The sequence below is a fragment of the Nilaparvata lugens genome, chromosome 6, assembly GCF_014356525.2.
Source record: "Nilaparvata lugens isolate BPH chromosome 6, ASM1435652v1, whole genome shotgun sequence".
Classification (NCBI taxonomy): domain Eukaryota; kingdom Metazoa; phylum Arthropoda; class Insecta; order Hemiptera; family Delphacidae; genus Nilaparvata; species Nilaparvata lugens.
The window spans coordinates 59,711,349-59,729,482 of NC_052509.1; the positions used below are offsets into that span (position 1 = coordinate 59,711,349).

Genomic DNA, 18,134 nt, shown 5'->3' on the forward strand with positions numbered 1-18,134 from the left:
CACTTCGCTCGGTCAATTAAGACAAAATCATCACTAAATTGCAGATTCAATTTCAATATGAAACCTTGACTCTGTGATTATTAAAATACTAAAACAAGACTCAGAATTATCAAAAAATCAATATGTTGATGAGAGATATCAACAACAGTACAACTGTCAATCTGTTAGTTTAAACTTGATAGGTACCTAGGTATCTTGGTTATGTAAGTTGAAACAATAAACTAAAAAGTGGAAAAGGGTATTTTATCAATATTCTTCATACTGTTATGCGATATCAGAATATCCAGACTACATTCCTTCAAACAACAAATCCATTTAGTAACCCATTCGGTAACAGTTTAATAATTCGATAACTAAGCAATTAAAAAAGAACATAATCACTGCAGAGACGAGCAGTCTGCTAACGGGAACGCCTCTCTCAAATTTATATTGGTCAATGACAGTTTTGTTGTCAGCTGAGAAGCCTACTATGTCCACCAATCACGTACGAGTACGCTTCAGTTGCCTGTTGGAAGTCCACTCCCACAACGCGCTCTCATTGGCTGATGCTATTACGTCATTGTATGAATTCAATTTTGTTGGAAATATTCAAATAGGTGGGATGTTGCTGTTAGGAACTCAATTAGTGAATTAATTCATCGTATAATATCTGATGAATTAGTGATTGTTTTCTTGGAAATTCTCACGACTCTTTGCTTTCACTACTCAAATATTTTTATTTCTATTTCATAAAAAATTAACTACCATTTTGTCTTTATTTCTAGGTGAGTCCTGTTCTTCTTTAACTTCAATTAATCGTATTTAGGGTAAGTAAACACTGCCATAGTTCAAACTGAGAAAACTGAACATCGTCACTTTATCTTATTTCAACTATAAGCTTGATATTATTATCACCTAATAGAACGTTATCTTCATTGGCTTCATATATAATTCATTTTCGGAATTCTTTAATACAGATACATAGATTTATAAGAGTTGTTCGACACTCGTATCCCAGTTCCATCTTCAAAATCCTTTGCGATTGGCCGTTGTTATCATTTCAATTAAGAGAATTTAAATTCTTCTGTGACAATCTATGGGGTTTCATCACACTTTTTTAGCTACATTCACAAGAATTTGGAATTGGATGGTCATACATCGTTTGATATTTAAATACTCATTCCCAGTTTGTAAGCTTCTACAAAAATACTCATTTCGTAACCTCATTCCAACACCTTTGCCATACAGGCATCAATCTCAATAGGAAGATATACGCTCGCAATAATCGATCCTTATTCCAATACCACATTCCTATCTTCATTGGCTTGAATACTTTCAGATTAATACTTCACTTTACCTTGCTAGGTTGGCGGAAAGTGAAGAAGGTAGAGCTAATTTATCGGGGAACTGGTTGGTTCAAGTGGGAAGTCCATAGAAAAGTCTGGATACCAAGTTGAAATAGCAATATATTATCTCTTCAAAATTTACTCGAAATCTCATTATCAGATATTTCTGAGAAATATTCAGAATTTTTAAGACTTTTTGCTAGAACAAGAATCTTAACTCAGCTGCGCCTGCATCGGATAGGGGTATGTATTTGTTCAAGATAGAGGAACATGGATAGACTCTTCCAAGAATTGTCCTATATGTAATTACAGAGAGTTGGAAACTCTGGAGCATTTTATGTTGCGCTGTCCTATGTACAGATGCTGTAGAATTCAATTTTTTGTAAATCTTACCAAAATAAAGTTAAATGAGGACAGTTGATGGTACTGTTGTCAAATCTTTCAGAGGAGAAGATAAATAGAGTTTTTCTTTACATTGTGAAGTCTTTAGAGATAAGAGAAATGATTTGTGATATGTAATTCAATCTGTGATATTTTTCTTCCATGTGATATAATGTAAGATAATAATGTTAATAATTGGTGTCCACTACTAAATAGACTACTACCACTGCTCCTTATTCAATTCGTAATTGTTTTGTTCCAGTTGTATTAACCATACATAGGTATATATGATACTTGTTTTCAATTTGTCTCCTCCTTGTTTAAGTACATAAGTATATTCAAAAATGTAGTTATTGTATGATATTGAGAAATTTTAATATGCTCAAGAATATCTCATATCCTCAACCTATTTGTATGTTTTTCATGAACAAATAAATTGATTTATTTATTTATTTACTTCAGTTTAAGACTTTATTCCTAGTAATGAGGCAAACGATTACAATAATTGTACCTTTTTTCAATACCACCACATTCCAATTTTGACTGCTTTTTAGGCCTCAATTATAAAACATCCCTGAGCCACATCTTTATCCCAGTAATAAGCCACATACTTGTACAGCATGAAGCTTGCAAGAACTCCGTTCGATTCAAATACTTGCTCCCAATTGCTTCCCACGAGATCCACACACCATTCATACTGTCAGCATAGGTTAAACACGGGAAGCAATGGTGTTGATCACAAGGATTACTGACATTCTAAACTGAATCTTACTGTAATTCGACGAGAATTCCTTACACGCCGCGGCTAAATGATCCCAGCTTCCAAGTTGGAGCAGTTTAGACTCCAGATTGGCTTGGATAGACTACTCGGGTTCAACTTGGGATTGGGCGAGTGATACTTATTCTGACTGGCAACACAGCAGCCAAGTCTATCAAGTTGGTCGAGATAAAAAGTTGCTGCACTTACGGAAACCAAACTTTGCAGATAGATCTTTCGGCTTCAACAGAACAGTTTCATGGGTCAAGTGTCGAGTGATAGTATCAGAAACTATGGGAAACTATAAGCGATAGTGATTTATCTCAGGAGTTTCGAAGCTAGTGATCAGTTATTCGTTGAAACTTTGAAATTTTTAAAAAAATCTACGGGGTGCTGAGTTTAAATAAGCTTTCCTAAGAGCTTATGAAAATATTCGTCCAACTCAGAGGGTTAAAGATTGTTCAAATCCAAAATTGAGAATCAATCTTCCAGTTCCATATAAAAATGAAAAATCTGGTGTGGCGCACTCACACAACTTTCCTTGCCGTTATGAAAATGATCACCTGACGCTAGTGTTACCGCGCATCTCAAGTCTACTATTCAAATATTTGAGCCAGCTGGTGACAGGGCAATAACGCTGGAGACATACGAGGTCTGCTATCTCTTCATAGTGAACCATTAATAGAATCAACAGTTGCCAACAGTTTGCAATTGAAATAATAACGTTTTTAATTTTAGGTGAAAATGTTACTGAACATTAATTGTAGAGATTCTCATGCTCAATCTATTCCACTTGAATTTTTTTGTTTAAATTGTATCTGAAGCCTGATATTTGAGAATCTAAAATAGACTTTGCATAGATGAGGCGGAGCTCCTGAAATTTTCACAGATATGGGACTTGTGACAGTTGATAGAGCTTATCGATGACTATTTCAGGTATAACTTTAATCAAAATCGTTGGAGCCGTTTTCGAGAAAATCGCGAAGAACCCTTTTTTTTGACAATATTTTCGCCATTTTAGCCGCCATCTTGAATCGCATTTGATCGAAATTGTTCGTGTCGGATCCTTATATTGTAAGGAGCTTACGTTCCAAATTTCAAGTCATTCCGTTAATTGAGAGATGAGATATCGTGTACACAGACGCACATACACTCATACACACACACACACACACACACACACACACATACAGACCAGTACCCAACAACCACTTTTTCTGACTCAGGGGACCTTGAATCGTATTGAAATTTAGAAATTGGGGTACCTTAATTTTTTTCGGAAAGCAATACTTTCCTTACCTATGGTAATAGGGCAAGGAAAGTAAAAACTGAATAGGGGAGACTTGATCAAAGAACGAATTTGGTGTGATTCCTCGGCCAGGTTGCAGTTAAACTTTAAAAGCCAGTTAAACTTTAATCGTGATTAATTTCATGAGAACCAATCAGAAAAGGCTTGCTTTTTCGAAAAAGACGGCTTCTCTGATTGGTGCTCGTGGAATTAATTACGATTAAAGTTAAACCGGCACTCTGTTAAGTTATCTGTGAAACGATTCATTGATAAATATTTACGAATGAAAAATTGTGTATTTGAATGAATAACCAACTGAATCTTGGAACAGGAGCCTATTTATGGTTTTAACGTATTTCTATGGAGATATAAAGGTTCAGATCAATATAAAGCCACAGTATAACTAATGAGGAATCGGGATTCTCTAATACTATTTATTCTGTCTTCTATCATATCCAGAAAATAATAAGTTCTCATCCACTAATACAAGGGCTGTTTGTAAATGGTTTGTTCATTTTAAGTGTATAAACCATTTAATTTGATTTGTTTGCAAGGTTTGGTGAGATTACCTTCAACAACAGCTGTTTATGAGCTTTCAATAAACTTTAAGCGTAGTATCAGAGATATACTCACAGTCAACTCTAGCCCAATTTGGATGAGGTTGGAGGTATTCGGAAAGAAAGGAGTTCAGTAATTTTTGATCGAGCGAAGTGAGGTCTAAGATTCAAGTCGACGGTTTGGCATTTCTCTTGATGTTTAAATGTTTTAATGTTTATATAATTATTTATATGTTGCGCATTTACGGCGAAACGCGGTGATAGATTTTCATGAAATTTGACAGGTATGTTCCATTTCAAATTGCGCGTCGACGTATATATACAAGGTTTTTTGGAAATTTTGCATTCCAAGGATATAAAAGGAAAAAAGGAGCCTCCTTGATACGCCAATATTAGAGTAACAAATCTGGTGTGGCGCACTCACACAACTTTACTTGCCGTTATGAAAATGTATCACCTGACGCTTTTGTACACGCGCATCTCAAGTCTACTATTCAAAGATCTGCCAGCTGGTGACAGGACAATAACGCTGGAGACACACGAAGTCTGCTATCTCTTCATAGTGAATGGTTTAATAGAATCAACAGTTGCCAACAGTTTGCATTATTGAATAAACACATTTTCTCGAATTTCGAGCTTATTTCCAATTCTAGGTGAAAATGTCACAAAAATTAATTGTAGAGATTTTTATGCTCAATTTTTTCCACTTGAAATATTTTGTTTGAATTGTATCTGAAGCCTGATAATTGAGAATCTAAAATCACACTTTGCATTGATGATGCGGAGCTCCTGAAATTTTTACAGATATGGGACTTGTGACAGTTGATAGAGCTTATCAATGACTATTTCAGGTATAGATTTGATCAAAATCGTTGGAGCCGTATTAGAGAAAATCGCGAAAAGCCCTGTTTTTGACAACATTTTCGCCATTTTAGCCGCCATCTTAAATTGGATTTGTTCGAAATTGTTCGTGGCGGATCCTTATAGGGTAAGGACCTTGAGTTCCAAATTTCAAGTCATTCCATTAATTGGGAGATGAGATATCGTATACACAGACGCCATACACTCATACACACACACACACACACACACACACACACACACACACACACACACACACACACAACACACACATATATATACATACACACACACACACACACACACACACCACACACACACACACACAACACACACACACACACACACACACCACACACACACACACACACACACACACAACACACACACACACAAACTACTTTTTTGGTCTCAGGGGACCTTGAAACGTATAGGAATTTATAAATTGGAGTACCTTAATTTTTTTCGGAAAGCTATACTTTCCTCACCTATGGTAATAGGGCAAGGAAAGTAAAAAAATCTGGTGTGGCGCACTCACACAACTTTCCTTGCCGTTATGAAAATTGATTACCTGACGCTAGTGTGCACGCGCATCTCAAGTCTACTTATAAACAAAGATCTGAGCCAGCTGGTGACAGGACAATAACGCTGGAGACATACGAGGTCTGCTATCTCTTTAGTGAATAATTTAATAGAATCTACAATTGCCAACAGTTTGCAATTGAAATTCTAACATTTTCTCGAATTTAGTGCTTATTTTCAATTTTAGGTGGAAATGTTACTGATCATTAATTGTAGAGATTTTCATGCTTGATCTTTTCCACTCAAAATGTTTTGTTTAAATTTCATCTGAAGCCTGATAATTGGGAATCTAAAATCGAAGTTTGCATAGATGGGGCGGAGCTCCTGAAATTTTTACAGATATGAGACTAATTACTATTCTTGGTATAAATTTAATCGGAATCGTTGGAGCCGTTTTTGAGAAAATCGAGAAAAACCCTGTTTTTGACAACATTCTCGCCATTTAAGCCGCCATCTTTAATTGAATTTGATCGAAATTGTTCGTGTCGGATCCTTATAGGGGAAGTTCCAAATTTCAAGTCATTCCGTTAATTGGGAGATGAGATATCGTGTACACAGACGTACATACACCCATACACACTCACAAACACACACACACACATACACACACACACACACACACACACATACAGACCAATACCCAAAAACCACTTTTTTGGACTGAGGGGACATTGAAACGTATAGAAATTTAGAAATTGGCGTACCTTGATATTTTTCGGAAAGCAATACTTTCCTTACCTATGGTAATAGGGCAAGGAAAGTAAAAATCAGACTATAGAATTATTCACCATAAATCAGCTGACAAGTGATTACACAGATGTGTGGAGAAGCCAGTCTATTACTGTATTTGTATAAGGTTTATAGTTTCAAAGACATTGAAGAGGTATGCATCTTTAAGCTGGGTTTACACCAAAGTTATTAACAAAATGGTTATAACTTAATCCTTATAGATTCTATTAGATTGAACGGAAGTTGACAAACACATATGTTCATCATGATTGTGTATGATAAGTTATGTTCAATCTAATATAATCTAAAAGGATTGAGTTATTAACATTTTTTTAATAAATTTTGTCTAATCGCAGCTTTAAGGTTTTTGGTTTCAATATTTCGTTTTGCAGTCAGGGTGTTATTATGCGTGCCCATCAGTATCAATATTCTCACATTCGAAAAAACTAATTTAATAGGTGAATAAAAATAAACAAATGAACTAAATAATGCTGGTGAAATTATAATATTTTTTATTGTAAAAAATTAATTTTCATCAGATAGAAAGATAATCACGGAACTGGATGAATTATATCATAATTATGAAATACAAATTCAAACGTGAACTGAGTTTTTTAACATTTAAAACAGTTGACATCTGGTACTTGTAGATGAGAATACTGCGTGAGGTCTACTGTTCACAGAACTACTAGTAAATCTTCAATTTTAAATGAGCAAAAAAGGCAATATGAGTGAGCATATCATATAACCTCTCTTAGACAACTTAGACCTAGACAATCAAGACCTTTCTAGACTAGACAACCTAACTAACCATGCAATCTGATTGAACTCAGAGTGTTTTAATCCAGTTTAAGACCGAATCATCCATCTCATAGATTCATGGATTACCAAATCTCGTAGCTTATTGGTCTGTGTGATCAAGACTTAACAGCTCATTAGCAGATCGTCATTGGCTTGTTCAAATGCTGCTTTCAGCTTGCTGGCTCAGATACAAACTCAAAGTCTGATGTTTATTCATTTGTGTTTAGCAAGCTTTCAGACATGTGTTATACATACATACCTATATATTCCTACAAATACCATATTTCCATGTCTGCTATATACCAGTATATATCTACGAATATCATGTGTTCATATCCACAATATACGTACACATTCCTACAAATACTATATTCATAAGACCGATATATAACTATATATATGCCTGCGAATATCATGTGTTCATGTCCATTACATAGCTTCATGATCATAAGTGGAGCATGGTGTATATAACATGGCTATGTAGGTTGCAATACATATCACATAGACATGCTCATTCCTCGCCTAGAGCATGAAATATCTACATTATGAGGCGGATGTGAACTTGAATTAAGCATGCAAATGGTCTTCGCGTAATTGAGGAATTTTGGTATTTTTTTGTCAATGATGAATCGTTCTTTCATCATGAGATGATCATAAGAAAATTGTTTGGCTTTTTTGTGACCATTAGAACTTTGAAAGAGAGAGCGTCAATATTGAATCTATCAATTGGGTAGTTGTAATCAAATCGGTTAATTAATCAAACAATCAATATGTCAGAAAGTAAAACTTCAGACAGGATGCCAGATGAAGATCTCTTGTCTATGAAGAAGAAAAAGAAGAAGAAGACAAATAAAAAGAAGAAGAAGAAGGAGAAGAAGAAGAAGAAGAAAAAGAAGAAAAAGAAGAAGGAGAAGAAGAAGAAAAAGAAGAAAAAGAAGAAAAAAAACGCAAGAGTGAGAGCAAGAGGAATGATTGATTGTTCATTAAATTATCGATCATAGTTCTATGATTACTAGATTGTAATTTGATTTGAAGTATCAGTAGGACTTTAAATATTCTATTCTACTAATAGAATTATTATCTAGATCAGTAATATAACAAGAGAATATTAAACTTCACTGTATTTCATTGCTCTATGTCAAACTACTTATATTCTACTTCTCTGTTTTACCATTGCTCCATGAAAAACTACTCATATTCTACAAGTAACACAGATCCAGACCCGTAAATTGTATCATATTGAACGCCAAAAACAGAGAGGAATTTGATGGATAGGAACACACTTCGAGGATATGAGAAGAAAAGAGTGAGAAAAAGAAAGAGTGCAAGATTTTTGAACAAGAGAAATTGGTTACGTATGAGCAAGTGAAAAGAATGGAACACGATAGAAATAAAAGCGAAACAATTTATTTTCGCAACTTTCTACTACACCGGTACGTTCTTCATTTCCTATTTTCCCCTGTCTATCACATTATGTATCAAATACAAGGAATATGAAGACACCCACAGATACAGCTCTATTATTTTGAGATTTCTCATTTCAAATCCACTTGGAACATTACTATATACTTAAACATATACATACGTACAATCGTATACATAAGTATACTTATACTTAGACATGTCATATATACTATATACTTGGAACAATATATTATACTGATGTGACCAAGATTACATATTATTATCCGATTCTACTCAATATCACAATGAAAATTGCAATGCTTATCGCAGTGAGGTATTGCAAGTAAACGTATTCTGGAATGTTTAATGAAAATTGGATTTTAGTTTAATTTATTCACTGATCTTTCTGACTGAGCTTTGGAAAATATGAGCTGATAAACTGAATAAGGTTCAAGGAAAAATAGAATTTGTGAAAAATACACATTCGAAATTGATAGAGTATGTTAAGCCCTTGATTAATACCATGTCAGATCTGATACAAACCCAATTCAAATGAATGAATTGTAGGTCAGGCAAATTAATATCGTCCAATAAATCATGATTCTAATTGAATACAGTAATCCATTCCACCTTCTTGATTCAAACTTGTTCATTAAGCTCGTACCCACCTGAGCTTATATCCTGCTCACTGAAAAGATTTAATTTTCATGATGATTAATCAAACCATTCCGATAGGACTTCAATCACAAATTATTTCATAAATTTGTACGAATACTCATTGATTCTATGTTGAAAAAAAAAACGTGTTAAATTAATGTGGAATTTCACATGGGAATATTCAAGATCTCAGAGAAAATGAAAAAAATCTGGTGTGGCGCACTCACACAACATTCCTTGCCGTTATGAAAATTGATCACCTGACGCTAGTGTTCCCGCGCATCTCAAGTCTACTATTCAGTGATTTGAGCCAGCTGGTGACAGGGTAATAACGCTGGAGACACACATGAGGTCTGCTATCTCTTCATAGTGAATGATTTAATAGAATCAACAATAAATTTCAATTTTAGGTGAAAATGTTACTGAACATTAATTGTAGAGTTTTTCATGCTCAATTTACTCCACTTGATTCTCTTTGTTTCAATTGTATCTGAAGCCTGATAATTGGGAATCTATCTGCATTGATGGGGCGGAGCTCCTGAAATTTTTACAGATATGGGACTTGTGGCAGTTGATAGAGCTTATCGATGACTTTTTTAGGTATGAATTTGATCAAAATCGTTGTAGCCGTTTCCGAGAAAATCACGATAAACCCTGTTTTTGACAACATTTTTCGCCATTTTAGCCGCCATCTTGAATTGCATTTGATCGAAATTGTTCGTGTCGGATCCTTATAATGAAAGGACCTTAAGTTCCAAATTTCAAGTCATTCCGTTAATTGGGAGATGAGATATCGTGTACACAGACGCACATACACTCATACACACACACACACACACACACACACACACACACACACACACACACACACACACACAAACACACACACAAACACAATCATACAGACCAATACCCAAAAACCAGTTTTTTGGACTCAGGGGACCTTGAAACGTATAGAAATTTGGAAATTGGGGTACCTTAATTTTTTTCGGAAAGCAATACTTTCCTTACCTATGGTAATAGGACAAGGAAAGTAAAACTACTTATATTCTACAAGTAACACAGATTCAGACCAGTAAACCGGATCATATTGAACGCCAGAAGCAGAGAAAAATTTGATGGATAGAAACGCACTTCGCAGATATGAGAAGAAAGTGAGAGAGAATGTGAGATTTGCGAACAAGAGAAATTGGTTACGTATAAGCAAGTGAAAAGAATGGAACACGATAGAAATAAAAGCGAAACAATTTATTTTCGCAACTTTCTACTGCACCGGTATGTTCTTCATTTCCCATTTTCCCCTGTCTATCATATTATGTATCAAATACAGGAAAATGATGACACCTACAGATGGAAATCTATTATTTTGAGATTTCTCATTTTAAATCCACTTGGAACATTACTATATACTTAAACATATACATACGTACAAACGTATACATAAGTATACATATACTTAAAAATGTCATATATACTATATACTTGGAATATATTATACCGATGTTACCAAGATTACATATTATCCGATTCTACTCAATATCACAATGAAAATTGCAATGCTTATCGCAGTGAGGTATTGCAAGTGAACGTATTCTGGAATGTTTAATGAAAATTTTATTTTAATTTAATTTATTCACTGATCTTTCTGACTGAGCTTTGAAAAATATGAGCTGATAAACTGAATAAGGTTCAAGGAAAAATAGAATTTGTAAATACACTTCAAAATTAATTGAGTACCTATGTTAAGTCCTTGATTAATACACTGTCAGATCAGATACATACCCTAATCAAATGAATGAATTATTGTAGGTCAGGCAAATTAATATCGTCCAATAAATCATGATTCTAATTGAATACAGTAATCCATTCTACCGTCTCGATTCAAACTCATTCATTAAGCTCGTACCCACCTGAGCTCATATCCTGCTCACTGAAAAGATTTAATTTTCATGATGATTAATCAAACCATTCGGATAGGGCTTCATTCACAAATTAGTATTTCATGAATTTGTACGAATATTCATTTGATTCTATGTTGAAAAAATAACGTGTTTCATTAATGTGAAATTTCACATGGGAATATTGAAGATCTCAGAGAAAATAAAAAAAAATCTGGTGTGGCGCACTCACACAACATTCCTTGCCGTTATGAAAATTGATCACCTGACGCTAGTGTTCCCGCGCATCTCAAGTGAGGAGGTGAGAGTCAAAACTCACATGTTCCAAAAAATGCGAAATTGAGATGGCACTGTCATCTTGTTCTTCTTCTTGAGCTAAACATTGCTATGCTATTGGTTTACAACAAAACCAGCTTGTTCTTATTCAAATTTAATGACAAAAAGTGAGGTTAGTAGCAAAACTCACATGATCCAAAGGAACATGTAAGTTTTGATGCATAACGGCTACTAGCAGGTCATGTGATCACTTTCGACCAATCGTGCGCCAGCTATCTGCTCTTTGTCCGTCTGTCGTCTGCTTTGAGTGGGATACAAAGCTGATAGTTTGTGATTGTTAGCAGTAGTTATTGATAGAATTCTTCTAATTTCTACTCCATTCTACCAATTATTAGTTCAGTAATGGAAGAGTTTGTAGTTCCAATCAAAGATGGTGAAAAACCAACAAAGAAAACTCCTGACAAAAGTACATGGAAACGCACGAAAGAAAAGATTGCCAGGTAGGTCTAACCTCACTTTTCTTATACTGTTTTAATAAAATTTAATGTTTGAGTTATACACTGTCAAAACTGATCAGAAGGAAACAATTTTACAAGAAGGTAAAATTTGTTTCTTTCTGTTCCAGACACAAGCCATCACAGATGCCAGAATTCCCCAAATGCAACCACTTTACTGGGGCATTCCAGTGCCGCACATTAACAATGAGAGACGTACAAAAATTCCATGGTTTATTCTACAAACGCCCGGAACGCCAACACCAAAATAATTTTATTCTTCGAAATGTGGAAATAAAGAACGTTCAGAGGAGGAGATCAAGAGAACACAAAACTAAAGAAAAATCACAACTACTGAGGACTACAAAATATTTCGTCAAAACTACAGCAGGAGATAAAGTGCCAGTCTGTATGAACAGTTTTTTATCAATTCTAGGCGTATCCCGATTTCGTGTCAATAATATCACAAATGAGTTGAAAAAAAATGGTGAAGTAGTTGAAAGAAGAGGGGTTTCGCAAGAAAGAGAAGTACTCAACACAAAAAATCAGTATTATGAATTTTATCAACACATTGAAATGTGTTGAATCTCACTATTGTAGGGAGAGAAGCTGCCGAAAGTATCTTCCCAGTGATCTTAATGTAAAAAACTATGGAGAATTTACTCATCAAAAAAAAAAACTTGGCAGTAAAACTATCCTTTTTCCGAAAGATTTTCAACACACAATACAATATTGGTTTTGGCACGCCAAGAACCGATGTATGCTCTACGTGTTTAAGCCTCAGAGAGAAAATCAAATGTGAAATGGATGCTGTGAAGAAAAATGAGCTCTTAACAGAAAAACGGGTACATCGTCTGCGCTACAAAGCATTTTACAAAAAACTTCAAGAAAAAGACAATGACATCTTAATATTGTCATTTGATTGCCAAAAAAATTTGGCACTTCCTAAGATACCCGATCAATCAACATACTACAGCCGCCAGTTCTATTTTCAGAATTTTACAGTTGTGAAGGGACACAGCAGAGGGCCATTGAACCCTTCAACAGTAACGTCCTACTGTTGGACTGAGAATGAGTATTCAAAGGACTCCAACCTTATTTCATCATGTGTCTTTGACTGTCTGCGAAGTACTGATTTGACCTTATATAAAAAAGTGAGACTGATCTCTGATGGTTTGGGGGTCAAAATAAAAACTCTATCCTTGTAGCCATGTGTCACTCATGGCTCTGGTGTTTTGCACCCAACAACATAGAAGAAGTTGAATTGGTTTTTCCGGTAACAGGCCATAGCTTTTTACCCCCAGATAGAGTTTTTGGAAACATTGAACGTAGAATGAAAAAGATTGAAGAGATCATCAAGCCTGAGGATGTCGTGAAAATAATATCCGAATATGCAATGGTGAAGAGAGTTGGTATTGACTGTGAGGTGGGGGACTTTCGTAAATTGGCACGGTCACAATTTAAAAACCTAACGAGCTGGAACTTCCAAATTCTCAATCCAAAAGAATAATTTTCAAAAAGGCAAAACGCACTCCCAACATTCTCACAAGGGGAGAAAGTACTTACCGGACAGATTTGGGGAAGAGCCAGGTCCTTACAAAGAAAGGAGTGTTAATGAATGGATTGAACCCTGACATAATCGAGAAGAAGAACTTGGTGTCACTAGAAAAAAAGAAGGATGTTGAAAAACTCCTTACAAATCATTTTGGAGCGAATTGGAGAGAGAATCAACAACTTGAGTTTTACCGCAGCATTATTGATAACACCTCTGCTGAACCTGTTCCTGAAGAAGAAGTTTGTGAATTTGTGGATGGGTGTTCTAATTTGATAATCTGAATTAAATACTGGAGAAAATTACTAAACCAAAATGATTTTATCAAAATGACCAATCAATTTTAATCAAAATAATTTTTCATGATGATTGTCATCATAAACACTATTTCTATTATTGTGAATCCTTTTATCTAGCATTTTTCCACTTTTATATTAAACTTCATAATAAACAAGCTCAAATTTTTATTGTCTAGGTTTATTATTGTTATTCTAACCCAAAAAATTTCCTCTGAGATGTTTTGGCAGTGTATAAAAATATATAAATTCTTCTGAACTTGCAATAATTCATGTAGTTTTTTTTTTACAAAAGTAACTATCAGATCACCTATTGACTATTTTAAGGGTTACACTTCAAAACTCACATGTTCCAAGTCACTTATTTGCAAAACCAACATGTTCCTAGAGTTGTCATCAAAACTCACATGATCCAATTTTTAAATTCATTTTTTAACTATTTATAACATTTTCAATCTATGAGGCCTGAAAATATCATATCTGTGGCAGATTCTACATGTAACAAAAGTCCATATAAAAAAAAGATAAGTGGCATATTAGATCTCAGTTTTCTGGAATTTACCAAAATTTAACTTTTGGGAACATGTGAGTTTTGACTCTCACCTCCTCAACTACTATTCCTGATTTGAGCCAGCTGGTAAGGGTACTAACGCTGGATACACACATGAGGTCTGCTATCTCTTCATAGTGAATGGTTTAATAGAATCAACAGTTGCCAACAGTTTGCATTATTGAATAAACACATTTTCTCGAATTTAAAGGTTTTTTTTCAATTTTAGGGAAAATGTTACTGAACATTAATTTTAGAGATTTTCATGCTCAATCTACTCCTCTTAATTTTTTTCGTTTCAATTGCATCTGAAGCCTGATAATTGGGAATCTATCTGCATTGATGAGGCGGAGCTACTGAAATTTTTACAGATATGGGACTTGTGGCAGTTGATAGAGCTTATCAATGACTATTTTAGGTATGAATTTCATCAGAATCGTTGGAGCCGTTTCCGAGAAAATCACGAAAAACCCTGTTTTTGACAACATTTTCGCCATTTTAGCCGCCATCTTGAATTGAATTTGATCGAAATTGTTCGTGTCGGATCCTTATAGTGGAAGGACCTCAAGTTCCAAATTTCAAGTCATTCCGTTAATTGGGAGATGAGATATCGTGTACACAGACCACATACACCATACACACACACCCATACAGACCAATACCCAAAAACCAGTTTTTTGGACTCAGGGGACCTTGAAACGTATAGAAATTTAGAAATTGGGGTACCTTAATTTTTTTCGGAAAGAAATACTTTCCTTACCTATGGTAATAGGCCAAGGAAAGTAATAAGATATTAGACTATGTGGGTCAAACAAACTATCTACAAATCTGAAGATAGTCTTTAACAACAGCTGAAACCGCTGAATATAATTAATTGAAAATTCTGTATTCTGTTTTGATTATCTCATGAAACGCTACAACAGAGTGAATAAAATCTATCTGGACAAATTTATGGATGCTTGTTAGTATAAATTGATGTTTGTTTGTATAGATGGATGTAATTGTTTGTATTTGTAGTTTGCTTGGATTTCATGTAATCAAATTAATTCATGAATGCATGAATTAGTCTCTAATTCATCAGTCTCTCGATTATCAATCTGTAAACTATAATTCGATATTATTCTTGGCTACATTCAAATCAGGTCGAAGTATCAGAATCCTGAGAAGGATTCCTTATAATCTGAATCGCGTTTCTCACTAATATATAAGCTCCAAATCTTCCATGACATCTTAGGACTGTGACATATTTGAAAGGATTAGCATCACTGTTAAACTCTAGCTCACCATCTTGACTCTCACATCCAAGTGAGTATTATCATCATGAATAATAGTCATGATCATAATGATTCAGTGCCTTGCTGGATTCTGGAGTAATCCAGCATAATAGTGTCGAGATTTTAGAGAAGACAAATTTTAGATTTTAGACAAGTAGAGGACACATTATAAGAATTTTTGTAACTAACTATTGTATGTAATATTGTAATTTATCTAATATTTTGTGTAATTGATGTTGTAGTTTTAGTTTTTTTTGGGGAAATAAACATTTTATTCATTTTTTATTCATTATTCATTTATATTCGTATGAATAAATCCGGAGTGATGATCCTTGGAAATGTCAATGATGTGAAAATTACACAATATGGATAATCAATGATTTACAATGTATGTGAGAATACCGTACCTGATAAAAGGTACCTATGATATACATTGGCATTGGCGTAATACATCGTAATGCAAAGTGAATGGTATAACATTAACACTGTAGCTGATGTTGAATAAAACTATTGCTGACTAATTATTGTAGAGTATTGTTCAGTTGAACTCTTTCACTATTATATAACAGAAATAGAGTTTACAACATGAATGAATGATAACAAAAGATAAGGATAATTATTCACAATACACATGGTGGTTACCAAGATTAGACAGAAAACATTTCACAGATACCATGTTGGTCCTCCCACCATTATTGTGTATCACTGAATCGATAAATGAAATAAATATAAACGTCAACATGATAAAAGTCAATAAAAGAAAAAAATAACGACTTCAACATGATACAAGGTATATCGACGTAAACATGATACATTTGTCAACGTTAACGTGATACATTTAACTACGTTAACAGGACTCAATTTGAACAGATTTGTTGCTTTAATGGACAATCATAATAATTTATAATAATAATAATTTATTCGACCAAAAACAAACATTGTACAAACAAATTGAAATAAAATAACATAACTTGTGTAGCAAACACCCACGCATGCACAATACATGTTTATCATCATAGTCTAAATGAAGCCCCAAAGGTAATCCTGTGTGGGGCCTTTTCTTCGTATATTTAATCACAATAGAAAGTGATCAAACAAAGAATAGAAAAAAATGAAAGAAGGAATATAGAGGTCTTACATTATAGTATACAAAATCTTAAGAAACTACAAATTTCAAAAAAGAATCAAGAGAAAAAAAAATTGAAACTAAAATAATAATCATATTGCAATTTAAACAGTTCTCTGTGAGGGCAGCACATTCCAAATGATGATTATCTACTCTTCACTCAACAGATGAAGCCATGCAAAATGTAAGTGCTATGACACAATATAATTACATAAATAATTCAAATTCCCAACCATACAAAAGCTAAATGAAACATGAAAAACAAAATATCAACTTTCGAGCATGAAAACCTTCATAAAAACAACTGTGTATCATCAATCGCAACAATGAATTTTTTTAATATGGCCTTTACTATTTGGCTATATTGACACTCCTGTAAGTCAGGTTGCAAGGCATTGTAAAGCGTACCACCTACATATCTAAAAAATCTTCTGTTATGCTCAAGCCTAGGTCTATGTAATTGAACTCTATTTCTATAGCGTAAATTATAATCAGCGATATGGGTTTGTGTTGTCAATTGACTTTTATTTTTATCCACCAAGTCAAGTCCAAGTCCAAGTCAATTGACTTTTATTTTTATGTTACAATCACTCTAAACTATCAGCATTTCCTACAAAAATCCGCAACGTTTCTCATTCAACTCAATTGCTGACATTTTAAAAAATGAAATTCTCATCCAATGCCATGATTTCGAGCTTTCATTCTGGTCAAAGCTTTTCAATTCCCAATCAATTTCAGTCCACAAAAAAATATACAAAAAAAATAACAACAAATCCACTCTGAAAAAACCGCCCCTTTGTACACACTATAGTCCTCTTCAAATCACAAACAGTACCACAAATTGGTAATGATTTGTTGGTTTTATCTACTTCATTCCACTTGAAATCACTAAAAAATGATGGCGAATGGTGGGATCAACTGTAATTCAACCGTACCGCGTTGGATGCTTATATCTGCTCACCTTTCTACACTTATTGACCACTCTTTTTCTGTTACAAAGAGATGAATAGTGAGATTCTCTTTGTACGTCAGTCAGCAATCCTATATCAATTAATTACTTTATCTAAAATATAATAACTACGAGACTTTATAGTGGGATGCTACACGATAGTTTAAGGAAAATAATCCAAGTATTTAGGTAATGGACTTCTTCATACCATCTATGCAAAGTTTGATTTTAGAGTTTCTCAATATCAGGCTTCAGATACAATTGAAACAAAAAACTTTTAGTGGAAAAGATTGAGCATGAGAATCTCTACAATTAATGTTCAGTAACATTTTCACTCAAAATTAAAAATAAGCTCGAATTCGAGAAAATGTGATTAT

The 18,134-nt window shown here is 34.1% G+C and overlaps 2 protein-coding genes across 2 annotated transcripts in view; both read left to right on the plus strand.

The window, feature by feature from the left end:
• The window catches only part of LOC111049113 (otoferlin), a 314,833-nt gene that overhangs the window by 103,813 nt on the left and 192,886 nt on the right, over positions 1-18,134 (plus strand).
• LOC120352070 lies at positions 11,532-14,029 on the plus strand. The gene is made up of 2 exons (XM_039431578.1): positions 11,532-12,016; positions 12,142-14,029. Exons 1-2 carry the CDS (start codon positions 11,919-11,921, stop codon positions 12,593-12,595), a joined length of 552 nt encoding a protein of 183 aa, XP_039287512.1. The 5' UTR covers positions 11,532-11,918; the 3' UTR covers positions 12,596-14,029.